The sequence below is a fragment of the Drosophila ananassae genome, chromosome 3L (assembly GCF_017639315.1).
Source record: "Drosophila ananassae strain 14024-0371.13 chromosome 3L, ASM1763931v2, whole genome shotgun sequence".
NCBI classification, from domain to species: Eukaryota; Metazoa; Arthropoda; class Insecta; order Diptera; family Drosophilidae; genus Drosophila; species Drosophila ananassae.
Genome location: NC_057929.1, coordinates 9112706 through 9133634, shown reverse-complemented (window position 1 = coordinate 9133634; position 20929 = coordinate 9112706). Strand labels below are relative to the sequence as shown.

The 20929-nt window shown below is 44.0% G+C and overlaps 4 protein-coding genes across 5 annotated transcripts; 3 read left to right on the top strand and 1 right to left on the bottom strand.

Moving 5' to 3' along the window:
• Positions 1-12: 12 nt before the first annotated feature.
• On the top strand, positions 13-4055 carry LOC6494637 (structural maintenance of chromosomes protein 2). Its single transcript, XM_001959935.4, has 6 exons — positions 13-310; positions 368-679; positions 738-1467; positions 1522-1949; positions 2007-2470; positions 2525-4055. Exons 1-6 carry the CDS (start codon positions 143-145, stop codon positions 3960-3962), a joined length of 3540 nt encoding a protein of 1179 aa, XP_001959971.3. The 5' UTR covers positions 13-142; the 3' UTR covers positions 3963-4055.
• Positions 4056-4129: 74 nt separating this feature from the next.
• On the top strand, positions 4130-6493 carry LOC6502524 (putative mediator of RNA polymerase II transcription subunit 26). Its single transcript, XM_001959933.4, has 3 exons — positions 4130-4299; positions 4613-4768; positions 4819-6493. The coding sequence occupies exons 1-3, from the start codon at positions 4297-4299 to the stop codon at positions 6136-6138; spliced, it is 1479 nt and encodes a 492-aa protein (XP_001959969.3). The 5' UTR covers positions 4130-4296; the 3' UTR covers positions 6139-6493.
• A 264-nt stretch (positions 6494-6757) lies between these two features.
• LOC6494638 (sialin) lies at positions 6758-9380 on the top strand. The gene is made up of 7 exons (XM_001959932.4): positions 6758-7018; positions 7173-7393; positions 7517-7762; positions 7822-8277; positions 8344-8476; positions 8535-8776; positions 8839-9380. The coding sequence occupies exons 1-7, from the start codon at positions 7009-7011 to the stop codon at positions 9103-9105; spliced, it is 1575 nt and encodes a 524-aa protein (XP_001959968.1). The 5' UTR covers positions 6758-7008; the 3' UTR covers positions 9106-9380.
• An 8745-nt stretch (positions 9381-18125) lies between these two features.
• On the bottom strand, positions 18126-19376 carry LOC6495980. 2 transcript variants are annotated; one of them, XM_014908087.3, is made up of 3 exons: positions 19236-19376; positions 18577-18895; positions 18126-18520 (listed from the first exon to the last, which is right to left on the bottom strand). In XM_014908087.3, the coding sequence occupies exons 1-3, from the start codon at positions 19257-19259 to the stop codon at positions 18483-18485; spliced, it is 381 nt and encodes a 126-aa protein (XP_014763573.1). In that variant the 5' UTR covers positions 19260-19376; the 3' UTR covers positions 18126-18482. The 2 variants fall into 2 exon arrangements, with proteins under 2 accessions (XP_014763573.1, XP_001959967.1); XM_001959931.4 differs by having other exon boundaries at positions 18126-18895.
• Between the last annotated feature and the right edge of the window lie 1553 nt (positions 19377-20929).

Genomic DNA, 20929 nt, shown 5'->3' with positions numbered 1-20929 from the left:
GTGTTGGACAACGCCAAAAAACCATGTTGGTAAACGAAAAAGCAAGTTAGCGTCGATTTGGACGAAATTGCGGCAAAACTCCAGGATTCTGAGGCAGAGGATTTAAATAAACTACTAAGGATAGCGAGTAATCCACACCAAGATGTACGTGAAGAAGCTAGTGCTCGACGGCTTCAAATCATACGGTCGTCGCACGGAAATCGAGGGATTCGACCCGGAGTTCACGGCCATCACTGGTTTAAACGGTTCCGGAAAATCAAACATCTTGGACAGCATCTGTTTCGTGCTTGGAATTAGCAACCTTCAGAATGTAATTACTTCTTTTAGTTTTCCTGATCATGATTTAACCCCTTTCTGTTATCCACAGGTTCGTGCGTCAGCTCTGCAGGATTTGGTCTACAAAAACGGGCAGGCGGGCATTACGAAGGCTACGGTGACCATTGTTTTCGATAATACAAACGCCGCCCAGTGCCCTCAAGGATATGAGAAGTGCCGTGAGATATCCGTGACCCGCCAGGTGGTAGTCGGTGGCAAGAACAAGTTCTTGATCAACGGAAAACTGGTGCAGAACAAGAAGGTCCAAGATTTCTTTTGCTCCATCCAGCTGAATGTCAACAATCCCAATTTCTTGATCATGCAGGGCAAGATTCAGCAGGTTCTCAACATGAAGCCCAAGGAGGTGAGCTGTCCAAACTATTTAATCATAGCTTCTATCATATAATCATTTATTTTCGAAGGTTCTTTCGATGGTGGAGGAGGCAGCTGGCACTAGCCAGTATAAGACCAAACGAGAGGCAACTAAGACCCTTATTGAGAAAAAGGAGACCAAGGTGAGAGAGACGAAGGTTCTCCTCGACGAGGAAGTATTGCCCAAGTTGATGAAACTACGACAGGAGCGCTCCGCCTACCAGGAGTATCAAAAAATCTCCCGCGACATTGACTTTCTGATTAGGATTCACATATCCGCCAAGTACTTGAAGCAATGCGATTCCCTGCAAACCGTGGAGGCCAGTGAACAGAAGATAGAAGGTCGCATAGCCAACTGTAAGGCTAATCATGCCAAGAACCTCGAAGAGGTTGAGCAAATCGACTCATCAGTCAAGGAAATGCAGCAAGTAATTGACGCCGAAATGGGTGGTTCGCTCAAAGATCTGGAAGCGCAACTAAGTGCCAAGCGGGCACTGGAAGCAACGGCTTCTGGAAGTTTAAAGGCAGCCCAAGGAACCATTCAACAAGATGAAAAGAAAATTCGCATGGCTGCAAAAAACATAGAAGACGATGTGAGAGCTCTAGCCAAAAAGGAGGCGGACATGGCTAAGGTTCAGGGAGAGTTCGAGAGCCTGAAGCAGGCCGATGCCACCGACTCCAAGGCCTATGAAGATGCGCAACGCAAGCTGGAGGCAGTCTCACAGGGTCTGTCCACAAACGAAGATGGCCAGGCGACCACTCTGCAAGATCAACTAATCGGTAAGTTTTCTCATTTATTTTTCATGAAATAATAATGATTTTATGCCTCTCCAGCCGCAAAGGAACAGTTCAGCGAAGCTCAGACTACCATCAAAACATCCGACATGGAATTGCGTCACACGCGTGGCGTCTTGAAGCAGAAACAAAGCGAGACGCAGACTAACGATGCTGCCTACACAAAAGACAAATCTCTGCACGATCAGTTGCTGGCGGAGATTAAGAACCTAGAGAAGCAGTTAAGCAACATCAACTACGAGGGCGGACAGTTCGAGCAACTGAGGGAGCGCCGAAACGAGCTGCACATGCGCAAGAGAGAGTTGAAACGGGACCTAGATCGATCTAATGCCTCGCGGTATGATCTGCAATACCAGGACCCAGAGCCCAACTTTGATCGGCGCAAAGTTCGAGGCTTGGTTGGAAAGCTTTTCAAAGTGAATGACATGAAGAACTCTATGGCCCTGGTGACAGCGGCTGGTGGTGGGGTAAGTTTGTGAAATATTCCCCAAAGAAAAACCCTTTTTACCAAATATCTATTCCAGTTATATAGCTATGTGACTGATGATGACGGCACCAGCAAGAAAATTCTGCAGAAAGGTCAACTGCAGCGACGTGTCACAATGATTCCGCTTAACAAGATTCAGTTTAAATGTCTGGACAGGAGTGTTGTGGATTATGCACAGAACAAAGTTGGCAGTGACAACGTGCAGTGGGCGTTGTCTCTAATAAGTTACGATCGCTACTATGATCCTGTCATGAAGTACCTTTTTGGCAGCATATTCATTTGCAGAGATTTGGACGTTGCGAAGCAAATCAGCTACGATCCGCGCATCATGTGCCGATCAGTGACTTTGGAAGGCGATTTGGTGGATCCGTATGGCACTGTTTCCGGTGGTGCGGCGCCCAAAGGCAACAATGTCTTGGAGGAACTGTATTCTATCCGGCAAATCGAAAAGGAATACAAACAAGTTGAATTGGAGCTGATGGAGGTGGAACAACAAATGGCGTAAGTAAAAAGAGTTTACTTTCCAAACCACAACTAAGAGGTGTCTTTCTTCAGGTCCATTGAAAACCTGGCGCATTCCTATAACAAAATGAAGGAAAATCTGGATCTGCGGCAGCACGAACTTACCATGTGCAAGAACCGCCTAGCGCAGACCACTTTCCAGCAGAATCAGGCGGAAATAGAGGAGATGATAGAGAGGGTTAAAACCTTGGAACAACAGGCAGTCGATGCACGTGAGAAACAGAAGACATCGCAGGCCAAAATCAAGGATATTGAGGCCAAACTGGCAGATGCCAAGGGGTATCGGGAACGGGAGCTAAAGTCAGCTACAAACGAAGTTAAAGCAACTAAGCAGCGAGCGGAGAAGTCGCGGGCCAATTGGAAGAAGCGGGAGCAGGAATTCGAAACGTTGCAACTGGAGATCACTGAGCTGCAGAAGACTATTGAAACGGCTAAGCAGCAACATCAAGAGATGGTGGACAACCTGGAGAAGTTCAAAGCCGATTTGGATGCTTTGCAGAAAAACAGTTCCAGTGCAGCTTCTGAGGTTGTGGAACTGGAAAGGGAAATCAAGGAGCAAAGAGATAAACTGAACGCCCAAAACAAAGAGATGCGCAACCTGCTGGTCAAGAAAGAAAAGATGCTGAAGCACAATCAGGAGATCGAGTTGGAGGTAAAGAAGAGGGAGAACGAGAAGAACAAGATTAGTTCGGAGGCCAAGGAAGCCAAGAAGCGCATGGAGGCGCTAGAGAAAAAGTATCCCTGGATACCCGAGGAAAAGAGCTTCTTTGGCATGAAGAACACTCGCTATGACTACAGCAAAGAGGACCCGGTGGAAGCCGGCAACAAGCTGGTCCAGATGCAGGAGAAAAAGGACAAAATGGAACGCACTCTGAACATGAACGCCATCATGGTGCTGGATCGGGAAGAAGAGAACTTCAAGGAGACCGAACGCCGGCGCACTATCGTTGCCATGGACAAGGAGAAGATCAAAAAGATCATCGTTAAAATGGACGAGGAGGAGCAGGATCAACTGAATCGGGCTGCCACCGAAGTAAACAAGAACTTCAGTGGAATCTTCAGCTCTCTTCTTCCGGGAGCAGAAGCGAAACTGAATCCAGTTAAGACGAATGGCTGCCTCACCGGCCTGGAGATCAAAGTGGGCTTTAACGGCATCTGGAAAGAGAGCCTGGGTGAACTCTCCGGTGGTCAGAAGTCCCTGGTAGCGTTGTCTCTCGTCTTGGCCATGCTTAAGTTCTCGCCAGCTCCCTTGTACATTTTGGACGAGGTGGACGCCGCTCTCGACATGTCGCACACCCAAAATATCGGCAGCATGTTGAAGCAGCACTTTACCAACTCTCAATTTTTGATAGTGTCGCTTAAGGATGGTTTATTCAACCATGCGAATGTTTTGTTCCGCACCTTATTTGAGGAGGGAGTGTCCACCATCACTCGGCAGGTTAGCCGGCAAGCTGCTTCACACAGGCGGTGAATCTCATTTTCTTTTCTTTCATTCAATGTAAGCTAAAAAGTATTATGTGTTTGTAAATGTTATTTTTCAAATAAACAATATTTTTAAATGTAAGAATATAACCGTTTCATTTTCAAAACAAATTTCGTAACGGAAATACGCCAATCAGCTGATTTCCAACTGACGGTCTGTCAGCCACCGTCGAACGGTCACACGCACGCAACAAGAAGAAGAAGCATCATAAGAGGAGGCAGCAATGAAAAAATAAGCAAAGTGCAATAAATTCTTAAACTATAGCTCTATAGAAGCATCCATCAAGATTTCGAGCCAGTACAGATACCTCCAAAGGCTGACTATGGTAATTGGGAGTCTAATAAACAGTGGAATGGGGGGTTTTTTGGTCTTCCATAAGCCCATACCTGTGTGTATGTGTTTGTTCTTGTGTGGGGGTGCAGCAAAAAATGGTAGACACCATTGGCATTTCGATAAACAATAGCAACAATTAAGTTATTAAGCCGGCTAAATATTAAATAGTGGCTTAAAAGTTAACATTTTAACGGAATCCATAACTGTGGGACTTTTGGATAGGGTTTGTTTTTCCCACGCTCCTCTTTGTGTAAAACATCCTTGACTATTATAGCTTATCTAACTTCATCATTACCTTCTTTCAGGATCGAGTTACCAAGCCTCAGAAGAAGATGCTCATCACCCTGCTGCGGGAGACCAAGTACATGGAGGGGAAAAAAGAGAAGGAGTGGTACTGGGAGAAGATCCAGGCGGCACTTAACACCATCGGACCCAAGAAAACCATTATCCAATGGAAAAAGGTATGTTTGCAATTCATATTGGTTCTAATACCTAATATATTTAATTTTAGTGCTGGCGCGATATGCGATTGACCACCCGGAAAAAGCTTGCGGAGCTGAAGCGTGGACAGCTCTCGGGGGGATCGCCACCTCCAGGAATAGAGCTCAACCAGGAGGACAACGATATCATCGATATTGTCGGCACCGAGTACTTTTACGAGGAGATGAACGGAGAGCTAAAGCCAGAGAACTTCATGACTGGCTTTGAATACGCCCCGGAGCATCTGTGCGATGCCATTCTGACAGCGGCAGTGGGTCATCATCCGCATATGCAGCATCAAAAAGATCCCCAGTCACACGGTGGGCAACAGCCCCAGCAAGATCATCACACCAATGATGGGGAGACGAACGATGCCCCTGGATCCTCCAATGGTGGCTCTTACCAAGGACAACCAGTGCCTCAGCTTCAGGGTCATAATGGAAGCGGTGCCGAGCACGCCGGAGTTGGACAATCGCATTCGGGAATGCCTCAACACCCTGCCTTTCATGGCAGCTTGCATCCTCATTTGTTGAGACGCCAACATGGAAGTGGATCGGTGGCGCGGGAGTCGCCCTTCGAAGAAAAGCTACTGCAATTCATGCAGGACGCTTTTCCCAAAAAGAGTAAGAAGCGCAAGAACCGTGATCCGGATAGGCTGTTCCTGCTTTCCCTGTACGAAGAGATTAAGAGAGTGCCAGAAGAAATACGCCTCGACGTAAAGTCCGAACTAATGCAAATCCTCAAGAAGTATCAAAAGAAGTCACCTGTCAAGGCGGAAAAGTCCGCAGTCTCTGCCACAACTACCTCCTCAAAGCAGAGTTCCAGCAGCACCGCCCACCTCTCGCACAGTATGTACCAGTTGCAGAAAAAATATGAGAAGGGTGAGCGGGAATCCTCCCCTCAGTCGCAGGTGGAGCGGGTGGCAGGTGCTGGATCCGTTTCTGTTCCTCTACACGGTTCTCAGCAGCTACCGATCTTCCAGTTGCAAAAGAAGTACGAGGAGAGTGCCGTGGACAAAGTCCACCAGCAGCAGCAAAGCGAACAGCGCAAGCACGTTGAAGCTGCGCAAGCCCACCATGCCACCCACCAGCAACCGCCACCTCCACCGCCAAACGAGCAGCACCTGCACCACCCACAGATGACCCACAACATAATGTTTCCGCTCAGCCAGCTCCGCAACGAACAGCCGCCTGCCCAGCAGCACCAGCACGCTCACAATCCCCATCAACAGCAGCAACAACATCCCCACCAGCAGCAGCAACAGCAGCAAGCTCAGCAACATCACCCGCCAACGATCTTTGGATCAACAGCCAGCGAAAGGCCTGCGATGTCCTACGAGAATGTTGGATGAGTGCTGAGCCGTCTGTGGGAAGCCACTTGTGGAGCACCACGCCCTGTGACAGTGTCGCCCACGACGGCTGATTCACATCACTGTTAACTTCCCAGTGAGAGATCAATTTATATTGATTTATATATGCATCTTCCTAACTCTCGCTCACTGACCAGGGTATTTTGTAACCCGGAGGATACACTTTTGAAGTTACAAACACACTTTGTAGATAGTCTACGAAATGATCCTCATGTAAATGTTTCCGTGGCAATAGCAATACAGGCAACTGTGACTCAAGTTCTCAATAGATCGCGATACGTGAATTTATCGGTGTAAACATATATGTAATTGTATTATTAAAAGTTGTTTAAGAATACTACTGAGACTTCACTTATAAGAAACTGAAAAGGTTGAGTTATACTCTTGGATATTCTTTATTGGTCCGTAATGTTTTTGTTTTCGTTTTGTACTTTAGCTGTGTTGTAAATTGCCTTCCATTAAAATGTCTCCTGGAATATCTTACGAGATATCTTAGCCAACAGGGAGCACGCCATGCCGTAAAGATTGCCTCCAAACAGCTGACTGATCCGGTCTGCTTAAATGCGAATTTTATCTGAAGCGGGGGCAGATCGTCGTCTCTTCGGGCGTCGCATGCTGGCCGGTTGATGTTGATGAGCGATCACGAGCCGAGTTGCAGCATAATCCGCGAGATCAGCGGCGCTTATCAGTTGCGTGCGCTGCTCGGATACGGAACGTCTGGAAGCCGACCCGGTCTGGCATTCTAATCCGGCTGCGGTCCGCAGCAGTTGGTTCTCGTCGGACGGATATATCCAGTTTCCTGAACCGTGCGTCTCCACGGTTCGCTCCCACGCCAAAAAACAAACCTTCACCATGGCCGAAGGTATGAAAAGATTCTTGTGTGAAGTTCATGTGGCCACGATCAAGTTCATCGAAGATCCAAGATCTAGCTCAAGATCTTCGAGCCGAAGCAACCACAGCTGAGCTGCCTTTGATGCGGCTTCACATTTCATTTGTATTTCGGTTTGATCTTCCAGTCTCAGCCCGCACAGTGCTTTGGTACATGACGTTCATGGGTTTTATTGTAAACTACATGATCAGAATCAACCTGAACATCACCATCGTGGACATGATTGTGGGCCACGGCGCCGATACTGCTGGTAATAGTACTGCCCTGGCGAACTCCTCTGCGCTGGCTGCCCTTCCGGAAATCAGAGAGAGATTCTCGCTGGAGCGCTGGTTTTTGGACTGGGCAAATGTGAGTATACGTAATACTGATTCACTGGTTAAGTGCTTAATGAAGCCACTAAATGATCCAACAAGCGACACACTACAGGGCGTATGAGTAATGGCGTAATGTTATCTTTGTCATCTTTCGCAGATCCCGTACGAGAAGGAGGGCTTCCGGTGGACTGGGAAGCAGCAGGGTGCTCTGCTTGGATCCTTTTTCTGGGCTCACTGGACACTACAGATTCCCGGCGGCATCTTGGCCACCAAGTATGGCACCAAGTTGATTTTTGGCTGGGCCAATGGCATTGGTGTCTTTTGCTGCTTTTTGATACCCATTGTGTCCTACTCGAGTTATACGGGATTGATAGTTCTTCGTGTCTTCCAAGGCTGGATAACGGTAACAAGACTATACTGAAAGTGATTAAGAAATAAATCATACGGATATGACTATTTCAGGGTCTGGCCTGGCCATCGATGCACGTGCTCACTGCCAAATGGATCCCTCCCAACGAGCGAAGCAAGTTCGTGAGCGCCTATTTGGGTAGCTCTGTGGGCGTGGCTTTGTTTTATCCGATCTTTGGTTACATCATCGACTGGACCTGCTGGGAGTGGGTGTACTATATCTGTGGCATTGTGGGCACAGCCTGGTTTATTGCCTGGCAGTTTCTCGTTTTCGATAGTCCTGCCGAGCATCCTCGCATTGCCGAATCCGAGAGGCGTTACATTGAAAAGTCCTTGGGGGCTTCCGTTCAGAATACCAGTCCTGGTCCTACGCCTTGGTTGGCGATTGCCACTTCGCGTCCAGTTTGGTGCAATGTGGTAGCTCAGTGGGGCGGTATCTGGGGCCTATTTACATTGATGACCCACGCACCAACCTATTTCCGTCTCATCCATCACTGGAACATTCGAGCGGTAAGTGAAATTTTAGACAAGATTGATTTATGGTTCTAATTTATGAGGAATAATATTATTATCCAGACGGGCTTCTTGTCGGGATTGCCACATCTTATGAGGATGCTCTTCGCCTATGTCTTCTCCGTCCTGGCCGATTATCTACTCCGTACGGATCGCCTGAGCCGCACGAATGTCCGGAAACTAGCCACTTTTATGTGTAAGATTAGATTATAAAAGAAACTGTTGGGATGTTTTCAAATCCTTTCCTTTTTCAGGCTGTGGTGTCAAGGGTCTGATTGTGTTGGCTTTGGCATACTTTGGTTACAACGCCACTGCTGCTATCCTGCTGGTGACGGTGGCCACCATGTTCCATGGCGCTGTGTCCTCGGGACCTTTGGCTTCTATGGTGGATCTGTCGCCTAATTATGCTGGCATTGTTCTGGGTGTGAGTGGCATGATTGGCGGTATGCCTGGTTTCATTTCGCCCTGGATTGTGGGCCAGCTTACTAATGACAATGTGAGTTAGAAGTGTTTTCAAAAATATGAAATATACTCTAAGCCAACACTATCCTTTTCCAGCAAACCATAGAGGCCTGGAAGAATGTGTTCCTAATTAGCTCAGCCATGTTAACGGGCAGTGGAATCATCTACGTGCTCTTTTCCGAGTCCACACTGCAGCCGTGGAACAGTGGCTGCCATCAACTGCCGGATCCTGGACTCAAGGAGCTTCAACACTTGGGAGCCTCCAAGGAAGATGAGGAGGAAAAGAAACCTCTGAACCCTGAAACCTCTATCGACGAGGTCGACAAGGAGACAAAAACAAATTCTGAGGGCAATGCAAAGTGACAAGGGGCTGCGTCACTCCACTTTATTGGCATAATGCCGTGTTAGTTATGGCACCTAGCCGACCAACGTCTGATACGGCTTATCGTCTTATATTTTTGGGTAAATAATTGCCAGCGGCTTGTGCGAGTTTAGCAACTCCAACCTCTAGATTTAAGTGACTTGTTTACCTTTTAAAATGTACGATTAGGGCTCTTCCCTACCCAGAGATTCAATGTTTGTCCAGTGTGTGCTTTTAGTCAAATATAATATAAAACATAAAAATTGTATAAATATGATTTATTCGCATTATAATAATATAACAATGTCAGCAGATTTCTGGGGGGTAAGGTGAACACTTGCAGAGTGCGTGGCAACGTCTTTTAAGATAAAAGTACATATTTAAGCTCGCGGAAGCTGGAACCATTTTGCTACTGTCTGGGGAAAGTTTTCGAAATAAAAATGAAACGATTAGGTTAGTCACAACATTAAGGATAAATAAAGGTTGTAGGTTTATTTTTAGAACTACTTTGAGGGCTCAAGTAGTCTTATACGTAAGGTAGTTCCTGATGTTTCTACTTTTTTATCTAATCACTAATGACTTTGGGAACTTAAGTAGCCTGGTTATTTAAAATGGCTTTTAAAATTTATAGATGCTGTGTTAAATAATCCCTTATTCGACCAAAGAGGTAACATTGCTTCCCATTTACCATTCACACAAATGATTTGCTTATTTGAAGTTAATAATTGCAATTTAAATCAGAACTGATTGAACCGGAAAATCGTTTTCCCTTTTTGGACATTCTGCCGTTTCTCTCATTACTCATACCACGCGTTGCACAATTGGAAGTTCTACGGAAATGGGATAATTCAGAGGGGGTTGAAGGGCATAGTACTTATCAACCTTTGCCGGTCCGTGGTCTTTGACTTTTTTACGTGCCTGCATTTGTTTCATTGGCGTCCATTTCCGATTGCACTCCAGGGAGTCGTAGACGTCAGGCCCCGTCTCCATCTCAGATCCTTCAGCATCCCCTCTGTCCGCTTCTCAGCCACTTCATGGATTGTCCGTTAAGCCAGTCGATGTCTTGTCACTTGATCCTTGAGCCTGAGCCTGCAAAGTCCGGGCATTGATAGAGATTAATTGGTTTCTCGTTACGTTGGCCAGTAGGCGGATAACATCAAGTAGGTGGGTTTTGGGAGTTTGATAACGAGATTTCGTAGTTTACTTCCAATCATGGTTTTTGAATTATTCTTTTTGAAATATATATCTTTAAGATGTGAGACTTTAAAATATACCATTGTTATATCCTATCCGAATTTATCGCCTATTTAATCTTATTATCCACATTCGACCTTAATGTTTATTAAATGTGAGGAGTGTTTAAGACGATTTCCACGCCCCACTGACAATTTTCTTTTGCCATTTGCATTATCTCAGATCAGGAGTGGAAAACTCTCCTTGGAGAGCTTGGTAAGCTGTAAACAACAGTTAACTTCAAACATGGCGTACATAAAAAATTTAGCACGGATTTCGCAAAAGCCAAAATTCCGCCGGAGTTTGGAGTTTTGCGAAATTTATGCTCACTCCCCCCCAAAACCTTAAAAATAGAATACAAGCAAACAGAACAAAAATAATTCCCTGCCAGGAAGTAAATTCAATCGTAAACAACGCAATCAAAAATTCATTCAAACGAAGCATTAACGCTTATTCCGTTTAGTCTGCGGCGGTGGGTGGGAGGCTGGTGAGTGGGTGGTTTTTTGGGTGGTTGTGCCATTGTCGCGGCAAGTGCAGCAAATCCAAGGGGGACTCAGAAGAGCGTGCAGCTGTCTGTTTGCCGCTTTTTTAATTTTCAATTTTTTACTGCGTTCACTTAGGCAGGTACATTTATTATGTGGGCACAGTAGCCGGGAAAAAAAGCAACAGTAGGATGTTTACAGTTCCGGGCACGTTGCTTCATAATTTTCCATTTCCATTTGTTAAACGGGGAAGGCGCCACGAAAAGCCGCGAATAAATTTGTGGGCGGATTCAGAACCTTGTACCCCTCACACCCACACATACGTTAAACATACGTGTAGCTAACGTTTCCGGACGAACAATGGGCCCACGGATAAGTATCCGCGGCAATAAATTTAATTTGCGCAGCGAAAACATCGCAAATCCATTTTTTATACCATAAATTCCTTCGCTCCCCAGTGACTGCATTCGGGTTCATTCGGGGTCCCCACCTTTGCCAGTTCCCCCATCGCCTTTTTTTTTTTAGCTTTTTCGCGTTGTGTTCCGGGAACGGATTAATGGATGTGCGAACATGCATATAAAGATGAACCCAGCTTCAGATACTTTTAGGGCAGAAGAGATCCTGAAAAGTAGACAATGGATTTTTTTCCGGATTTCCCCTGACAAGCTTTCTTAGATTTCCAGCCAGAAGAACTGATAAGCGCTTGAAAGGAAATGGGATGGAACCAAGGATGAAATTCAATTTAAAGAAGCTACTTCTATAACCTCTATACCTCCAAACAAAACTTGGTCATTAGCATCAGATATTCAAACGTGGTCAACTACCCATTCTCATTCTACTAAAATCTTTAATAGGTTTTTGGCGGTTGGTGTAAGACCCCATATTGTTCAACCAAAATGGTGCACCATCCCCTCTAATGCAAACCACCGCCCAGTCACTCAATCATAAATATTATTAATAATGTGTGTGGCTTGCGGTCTCTTGGAGTTGGAACTTGAAGTAAGGGAAGTTCTTGAAGTCGGAGCTAGAGCCTTTGGCTAATTTATTTAGTTCCAGGACCAGAGAACACACACAAGTAACTTTGCCATCCCAGAAACTTTGGAAACCAAATGGGATTAGAGTTCAGAAGCGGGGAAAGTTTCGGTTTCTGTTTGAATTGCCAAAACTAGAATTTCCAGCGGAAAACTTTCCTCAAATTCGAAGTTGAATTCCACAACCCTGATCATCCCATATCCCCATCAAAATGTTAAATATGAAAGCCACTTAACGGAATTTCTTGGCTGGCTGGAGTCAAATTAAAGTTGTCACATTAGGTAAATGAACAGGACGAAGGATGAAGGACGGTGGATGGTAGCTAAAAGCAGCGCTCCTTGTTTTAATCTTCAAGATATAACTTTGGTGTCGGCGATGATAAATCATAAGCAGACCCCCAAGAACAAAAGAAAAACACAAACCGAAAAACCAAGCCCAACACAGACACCCACCCACCCCATACAAATATAGAAAGAAAGGACCAAACAGGACACAGACAGACAGCCAGCCAGGAGGATGCAAAAGGAGGCGGAGGAGGTGCGGTGGCGTTCGCACAACAATATGTGAATATGTTATTTGTTCTGGGAATTGTGAAAATCTCAACAGGTCCCCGCACTTTGCATATTATTTTTAATATACAGGATCGGGCAGCCAATTCGGTCCTGGGCTGCTTTCCTGTTTTGTCTCTTAGTGGGCTTTCTTCCCGGGTCCGGAGTTGGCCAATTTCCTGGCTAGCCACAAGCATCCCGCCTATTTGAATACTGTTGTTTGCCAAGACATTAAGGACAAGCCACACTTGACAGGAGTCTCCCACTTTGATTCGTGGAGTTCTTGGTCGGCAAATATTTGCCTGAAATCGGATATTTGTATTTTTGTAATTTAAAGTCCTCGCTTGATTAAGTATCCTTTAGGGCTAAGTACTTGCAACCATGATTCTTAAGTTATTCAAAGTGTCCTTTAAAAATCCCTTCGTAAATATCCTTTCACCCACTCTCGAGACCCTGCATTCTTTCGTTTTCATTGATGTTGTTTTATAAATATTTTAGCCAAAGTCCATTAGAATTATTTGGATATTTTCCTGGTTGCATTATTCATGAGTGCATGCAAATTGAATTACGTTGGCCAGCGAAGAACAAGGGGAAGGCACGTAGGCCAGGAGTTGTCGGAACGAATTGCTCCAACAGGAGGTCATGTGTGTGTGTATTTCCATGTCTCAACCACCTCTCACAACTCAGCAATTCCCCCGGTGAACATTCATTCTGATTATGCACACACATCGATATGAATAACACAATCCAATCCATTCCGGCTCCGAGTCTCAACCTACGACGATTTCGAGATCTTCAAGGAGTTAAAAAGCGTGGTAGGAAGTGGAGCACAACGGCGAGGATTCAATTAAACGACCACAATTCAAATGTTGACGTCACCGTTTGGGTCTTATTAAATTATCATTCGATTATGCCATTATGTTTTATGCCGATTGCCACTGGATCAGCTCCGGCTAATGGCACATCCGGCGGAAGTTCAACAGCCCCGGGGTTGTTGCCAACTTTGCCCAACAGTTGGCCTAAAACTCAGCACAAGAAACCCCTTTTTCTTTCAAAATTTATCTCCTCGAGAAATGGATTGTGTGCGGAGTGGGTTGTTAGCATTGCCTGTTTTTATGCACCGAAAATTGCTCGGTGTTGAAAGTATCTCGAATGCGAAATACATATATCTAGAGGCCAGGACCTGGAAACCCATTAAATGTAACGATTATTATCTCACGTAGCACCATTTTGGGAATTTTAAATATGAAAACTGCTCAAATTGTCCTCGAAATGGGCATCGAAGAGTGTGCAAAAGCGAGTTTGCATTTTTTAACAGGTGTCTTGAGGGGGAATATATTTTTGTTAGGAGGAGGTAGGTAGAGAGGGCTTGTATTGAAAATGATATATGAGAATATGCAACAAAGGGATAGTAGTTGAATTAAATGGCTGGTATTATTGGACATTTTCTCTCCTTCTCTCCATAATTTCATGGGGGTACCCGTTAACTTTTAAGCAATTCCTTGAATGGGGAAATGTGGTAGAAGGTTCGCTGATTTCAAAATGGTATGTTGTTTCATGATCGGATGCAAATTGGCAGAGCAATTCCTAGCTATCACGTAGGTTTTTGTAAATTTTCTCAGGTTTAAAGAAAAATCAGTTCTCTTTAATTTTCGTCACAAAAATCAGTGCTTTTGATGACCGTCCAGGGCTTGTTTTTATAGACACAACCTCAGCAGGTATCTCAAGTATTCTCCAAATGGAAAACACTTTCTCCTGCCAACCAAAACTAAAAAATGGCTCTGTCACTTTTATTTGCTCACTTCTCTGTTGTGACAATTTAGCACATCACCCACAAAACCACCACCCAGCCACACAACCACCTTGAATCCTGCTCCATCCGCCCATCCAAACACATCAATTGCGGCAATTTGCCAATGAATGGACACTTCCAACTTGTAACTTTCATACCAGTTCTATGGCCTTGGGGCGAAAACTTTGTGACCGCAACCCTTTTTTTCTCCTGGACGTGTCCTGGCCCCGTCCCATGTCCCTTTCTGTCCAGGTCCGTCACTTTTGTATACCTTTGGGTGTTTGTCCGGGAGTCCGAGCGCCAATCAAGCGCAAAACCGTTTTTGACATGCTCGGACATACAAATCGAACGGGTGGACAGGCGGCGTCAAGGCTGACCAACCAGGACCACAAGGATAACCATCCCAAAAGGACGAACGCCCAGCACCAGCACCAGCCAGCTGTGGGCAGTGGTTAGCTGCGTGCTGCGTCCGGACAATGACAATTCAATTACAGAAATGGAAATAGCGGCTGGCATAAAAATCAAATAAAAGCTTCATAAAGTGCTCCGGATGAGCAAATAAAATCAGTGGGCAATGTCAGTTCAGGTTCGTGATGGGTGATACGGATGTTTTGGAGGTGAATTGGGGGAATAAGTAGAGCCCTTCCGCCAGGAGTTTGGTTTTTGATTAAGTCCCCAAACCAGCACAGTCAGAAAATGCTGGAAAAAATTATATTATTAGAAGGAAGCATAATTTTAATTAAATTACATGAAATTTATATATGAAAGACTTTAAAATTAATATACATTTTTTAACTTATAAAAAACGTAATGCAATTATTTTCAGTGTATAATCAAATAGCATTTATTGGGCCATCTATGGCCTGGTACTCGACCTCTGAGTTTTTGCGGTCATTTGGCAATTGGCGCCATACGCACGTACCCCGCCCTGCTCCGCCGCTCATTCCATATTTTAGCCTGGCCAGGATCGTAAAGTTCCCACGCGTTGGGAGTTGAGTTTTTGGGGTCGCCATTTTCACTGCCACAGGAAACGGATGTGAAAATCGAATCGCATTCAATACAGTGTTGACCTTTTTCCGGTTGGATTTTAGTCCAGTTCCTGGCTTCAACTTTGCGGTTTGGCTGCGGTGACTCACCTGACACCTAATCGCACCTGGAATACAGCTCACCTGCCGCCGGTTGACACTCTTAAAGTCGTGGATTAAATTGCAAACGGACAAAGTTTAAGGGGGCGATGCTTGCAATTGAAAATTCATAGCCAAAAATTTATTCATGGCCTGCCCCACAGACTCTCGAGGCATTAATATTTAAGCAGCGTCGTTCTCGGCCAGCCTGAGCTCCTTTTGGTCCACCCCTCTGCAGATCTTGGCCTGCTGGGGTCACCTTTTTGTTTTTTTTTTATTTGGCGTGCCTTGCGGAAAGTTTGTATTCCAGGTCCTGCTTCCTGGCCTGTCAGTAACAACGTCTCGAGGACATGAGGGCAGCATTTTTTATGGGCCCGAAAGTTGGCGGCGATGCCAATGCAGCAGCAATGCCTATGCGGACTAGAGAACAGTGGTTTAAAAAGGGTTTTAAATAAAAATATTTTAAGCATTTTATAGAGAATTATTTTACGTATCTTTTAAGGTACTCCGCTTAAAAATCGGATGGATATTGACCAAGATATAGTCTTTGCAGTGAGATATATTTTCATACTCATCGTGTTTTCCATTTTCTAAAGGGGGTTGCCCAGAAAAATTCAATAAAAATTAGTGATAAATTTCATTATGAGATTTCAATGGAAAATTGAAGAGAATTGATCTACAAGTCTTGCTATAAATGGCGCTAAAAAATCGGCGAGATAGTAGCTGAGATATACGCATGAAACTTAATAAAAATAATCTGAAAGTATTGTTCAAAAATTGACTTTTTGAAAACTTATCCTTAGTATTTAAAATGTAATTTTACGTTAGTATTGTTTGGTTTAAATTTTCTATTTGCTTTTTACCAAGGTGCTGGTAGCATTTCTTGACAATTTCCAACCCTCAGCATCTACCTGCAACCCCAAGCCCCGCCATCGGGCGATGTTGTCTTTGGCTGCCCAATTTGTAACCCTTTAAACCGTCTGACACGCGTATAATGTGACAGAATGTTCCAAACTACACATTAATTTTTGATCAAATGGCTTTCGACTACTTCGAGGACCATAGTCCTTGGTCCTGAATCCGTGAGCAGTTCGAACTTCGAACTGGCTGTCAAATGTCATCCGCTGGGCAAACGTTTCAGCCAAATGAAGTTAAGACATCAAGTTGGCGGTTAGCCGCCAAGCTGGAAATTAATGAAATTTTTTACATTTTTTTCGGTTGTTTTGGCCCTCCAGCTATTGGCTGGCCATTGGGCTAACAAAAATTCATTTATTTTCATTTATTGTTTCACATTTCCCCGAGGACACCGAGACGTTGCAATTACCGCAGAAAAGAAACTCACCCGACAAGCCCGTGGAAGAACAGGACAAAATCATGGAAAAAATTTCATTTCTGTCGCCGTGGAAAGTTTGAAAAATATATATATATCCTTGCATTTTTTTGTTGTACCATTTTCGGTGGAGTTGGAATTTTATTTACTTTTTTTACTGCCCAGGCGTGTTCATAATTCTGTTGACTTGTCCTGTGGATTGTAATTTTTTACTGCAGGACAAGCGCAAATACATAATTGAATAACCCGAACGGTCAGAGCCGGGGGAAAAGGGGTGAACCCATCCAGGGGAGGGTTCCATTGGGGGGCGGAGGACGGAAAAAAAAAGTTTTAATTCAATTCCTTGTGCGTTGTTAACTTGAGACGTTGACTCGGAAGTTGATTAATTTCGCATTTTTACGCTTGATTATACGAGTCCCGGGAAAAGTTGAGCTTGCTAGTTGCTGTGCTTCAAGACTTTCTTTTGGGGAGTTTTCCTTCTGATTTTTCCTTGAATTTTTCACGCACAGTCAAAGGCAGAGGGCGAGACAGAGAGAGTCAGACCGAAAGAAAGTAATCTTTTTCGTGGCTGGCAAAAATATGGCGTTGAATCCTTTGGGAAATTTCGATATCACACTTTGTTCAGCGTTCTCGTCATGCCCACAAAAGTTCATTACACATTCGCCGGAGTCGAAATGAGCAAAAGTAATGGGAAGTGCAGTCATTTGGTGGCGGGGATCGGCCTGGGGGTTGGGGCAGGACCAGGTTGATTAACCAGGCTTAGAGATACACACCAACCCTGAGATACATGTGTGCCATAAAAATCTCAATTATTACTTGCCAACCTCCATTGGTTTGTCTTTGATTTGTGGAGTCGAGTGGAAAGTGTCTGACAGTCTTGATTGCAGATGGATTTCCGGAATAATCTACTAATTACAAGTGTTATATTATTTATAATTTATATAACATATACTTTGAGGAGTAAACAAATACAGCCCTGTCCCCACAATCAAAAGAACTATTCTAGATACCGTATTAGGAGAGGAGAAAGTTCTACCTCCGCCGAAGAAAGCTGGCCAAGAATGGCCAACAAAAGAGTTGAAGACGAAGACAAAGGCAAACGACACTTGGAATGATATTCGCAAGAAAGCCGACGAAATGGGGAATGCCATAAATCAAATGTATCTGCGCATCTTTGTATCTTTGTATCTATTGTTGCTGACGCGCAGTGTGTATGTAAATGCTAGACAATAGTTATGGGTTTTGCGATGCTTAATTATTCGATTCGCCAGGAAATTAGCATATGACAAGGCCAGTTAACAGCTACCAAAAACAGTTAACCAAACTCCACGGATGGAGTCACAGATGAAGATAGATTCCATGTAATTACCAAACCCGAAAGGCCCCCCGAACACAATTAAGGGAGACCAGAGATCACAATTTTTAGACTTATGACTCAAACGGATTTTCGGGTATTTCTGTTCTTTTGGCAAAGTTTTTTCTTTTAAAGTTAGACATAAGGTTTATTACGGCATTAGGCATTAAGCATTAAGCAATTAGCAATTAGCATTTATGATTATAATTAAGACTAACGATTAAGGGGGAGGGGGGACAATAATTTAGATTTTGACTAAGTGGAAGATCACAAGATCACCTCGAATCGCTGGCTCCGGGTGATGGGCTCCGCCTTGCTCTTCACCAGATACTTGGAGAACTCCGCCGGCGAGCCGAACGACTTGATGGGGAACTTGCCGAAGCGACCGTTCGTCTTGGACACCACGTAGTAGATGGGATACGGTCCGGGTGTCATCTGGACGGGCAATACCTGGCTCTCCTCCCCCTGGGACACACCGTCCCCGCTAGGATCGAACCTGAGCTCCTTCTGCTGCTTTAGTTTCTGCTTGGGAAAGGCTTTTAGTGGGTATTTCATAGCTGGCAGCGTCGCATCTTCACCACTGGCAACCCCATCTTCGCGCAGGAGCTTGGCCGGCCGGGGGCGACGTTTGCGCATCTGCTTCGAGTCCACATACTGACGGGGCGATCCCGTGGATGACCCGCCGGCACTACCAGGACGCAGGGTTTGGATTTGGAACAGGGCCGAGTTAATTTGGCTGCCGGTGTTGTCCTTTTTGGGCGGAAGGTCGTGCGGATGTACTCTGATCACCTTTTGCGTTTCATTCTGAATCTTGATCACATCCTCCTCGATGTCGGTGGATGATTCCTCGATGGCCTGGGATACGCTTAGTAGGACGCACAGGTAGAAGCATGATAGCTGGTTTGATTGTTTAAAAATATGAGAAGGAATCAGTTATTTGTAACTTTACACTTTATAAGCCAAGTTAGAAGTCTACATTTCATAGAACTTTATATGGGAGCACGATTGTTAGTACTTTTTAAGAGCTAATTTGGAATTTTTTATTTTTGAATAGAGATCTTCAAGGATCTAAGGTCCTCTTAAACTGGCAAGAAATCATTTGAATCTTTGAAACAAAAGATCCTCCTTTAATGTGTCAATAAAGTAAGCTCTATTTCAACGAAAAGCTAAAAACATTAAATTGCCAACTTTATTCGCTCTTTGGCCCGATTGAAGGTGGGCGATCCATCACAATTACCATAAGCCGATGAGTGCTGAACATCTTGTAAGATCACCGAGGTAAACAATGTTGTTTTTTGATGACTAGTGCTTCTGGGGGTTCCGCTACCAGCGACTTGTGTTGGATGCTGCCGTTTGACGACTGAAAACGCTTGCTGCCAGCGATCGGTGTAAGCTTATGAGCTGGGTGATCACCCCCCCTAACACCTGGATCCCCTTCCCACAAGCCCCAAGCTCCTACTCCGCAAATCTCCCCTCAGACATCACGATCTGTTTATAATGAAGTGTTTTGGTATTTTTTTGTGTTCGCGCTTTTTTTTCTGTTGCGGAGAAGCCAGAACAAATAATGGGCCAAAAATTTGTTAGTTTTGTTTCGTCTTTTGTCAATCCGTCTACGATTCCAGCTCTATGCCCCCATAATTCCCCCCTTAATTCTCCCATAGGAGTCCCTGCACAGTGGGTCAGGGTATATCAAATATATTTTGATTCATTTTCGTGTTTAACTCGCGATGGCTTGTCGCTGATTACCTCATTGATTAATTTGCTGGCCATTTATGCTCTAACAAATTTAAAGTTTATGGTTTTTTGTACTTAAATTATACATTTTAGATAGTTTTATCTAGAAAAAGGTGTAACAACTTTGTGTTCTGATAAAGCAATAAGTATGAACCATCTAAAATACACACATTAATATAAATAGTGCTATTTGGTACTTATGTTAATGAAGATCTTCTATTTAAAACCTTAACACATTTAATAGATAGTATTTTGCTTAATTAAAACACAGAGTATCCATGAGTTTGCCAATTTTAAAATGAAATGGATAAGCAAACCAACACAATTGGTTTTTATCTTTTTTGAGCAAGGTAATCTGACTATTATTACCCAAGTAATTTGCCTTTAAATTTAGTATCCGCCTATAAAAGATTTATAAGAAGAGGTAACACTTTTTACCTCTAAAATTATTTTTAATCACTAAAGTCTACACTCTTAACTCATCAAATAAATGTTATTTATCCGTCATTAAACTTAATACCAATAAAGAGTATCCAATAGTTATAAGAGAGAATCAATCAATTTTGAACGGCCATCATTAGACGTGCATTACTAATCATTGTAATGGAATTATTTATGATAATTGTCAAAGTCGCAGACACTGCACATTGTTGGGCACTCGGCGTGTGCACAACCCGAAGTACCGGGGTTTAAAAATAAATAAACTTTTGCCAGCAAAATAATTATAATTCAATTGTATTCAGATGGGAAGATATGGAAGTCATAAAGCCGATGACTCAATGTTGTTCCTAGTTTGTGGTTTCTGGTTTTTTTGTTTTTTGGATCTTAGAACTCGACAAGCAGCTCAACATGAGATTTCAGAGCAGGAACATAAAGTTCAATAATACGCCGAACAAGGTTAGCTTTTATGTGGATTATAATCTTATAATTGAAGTCGCGAATAGGAAATTTTGACAGTAATGCTGTGCAGTAGATGAAGTGCCGGAGATATATTTCAAACAAGTTAATAATTTGTGACATGTTCGGTGTTGATTATGTCACCTGTGAACGCTCTCGTGTAGCTCATTAATATGCACATCGAAATTGGTTTAATGAGAATCCATTGACCCAGTCTGCTGGCGATTGAATAACTCCATCAATCAACCTAGAACAAATCGCCCAATCTCCGATGGTGCTGATGATTATGTTAATGATCTT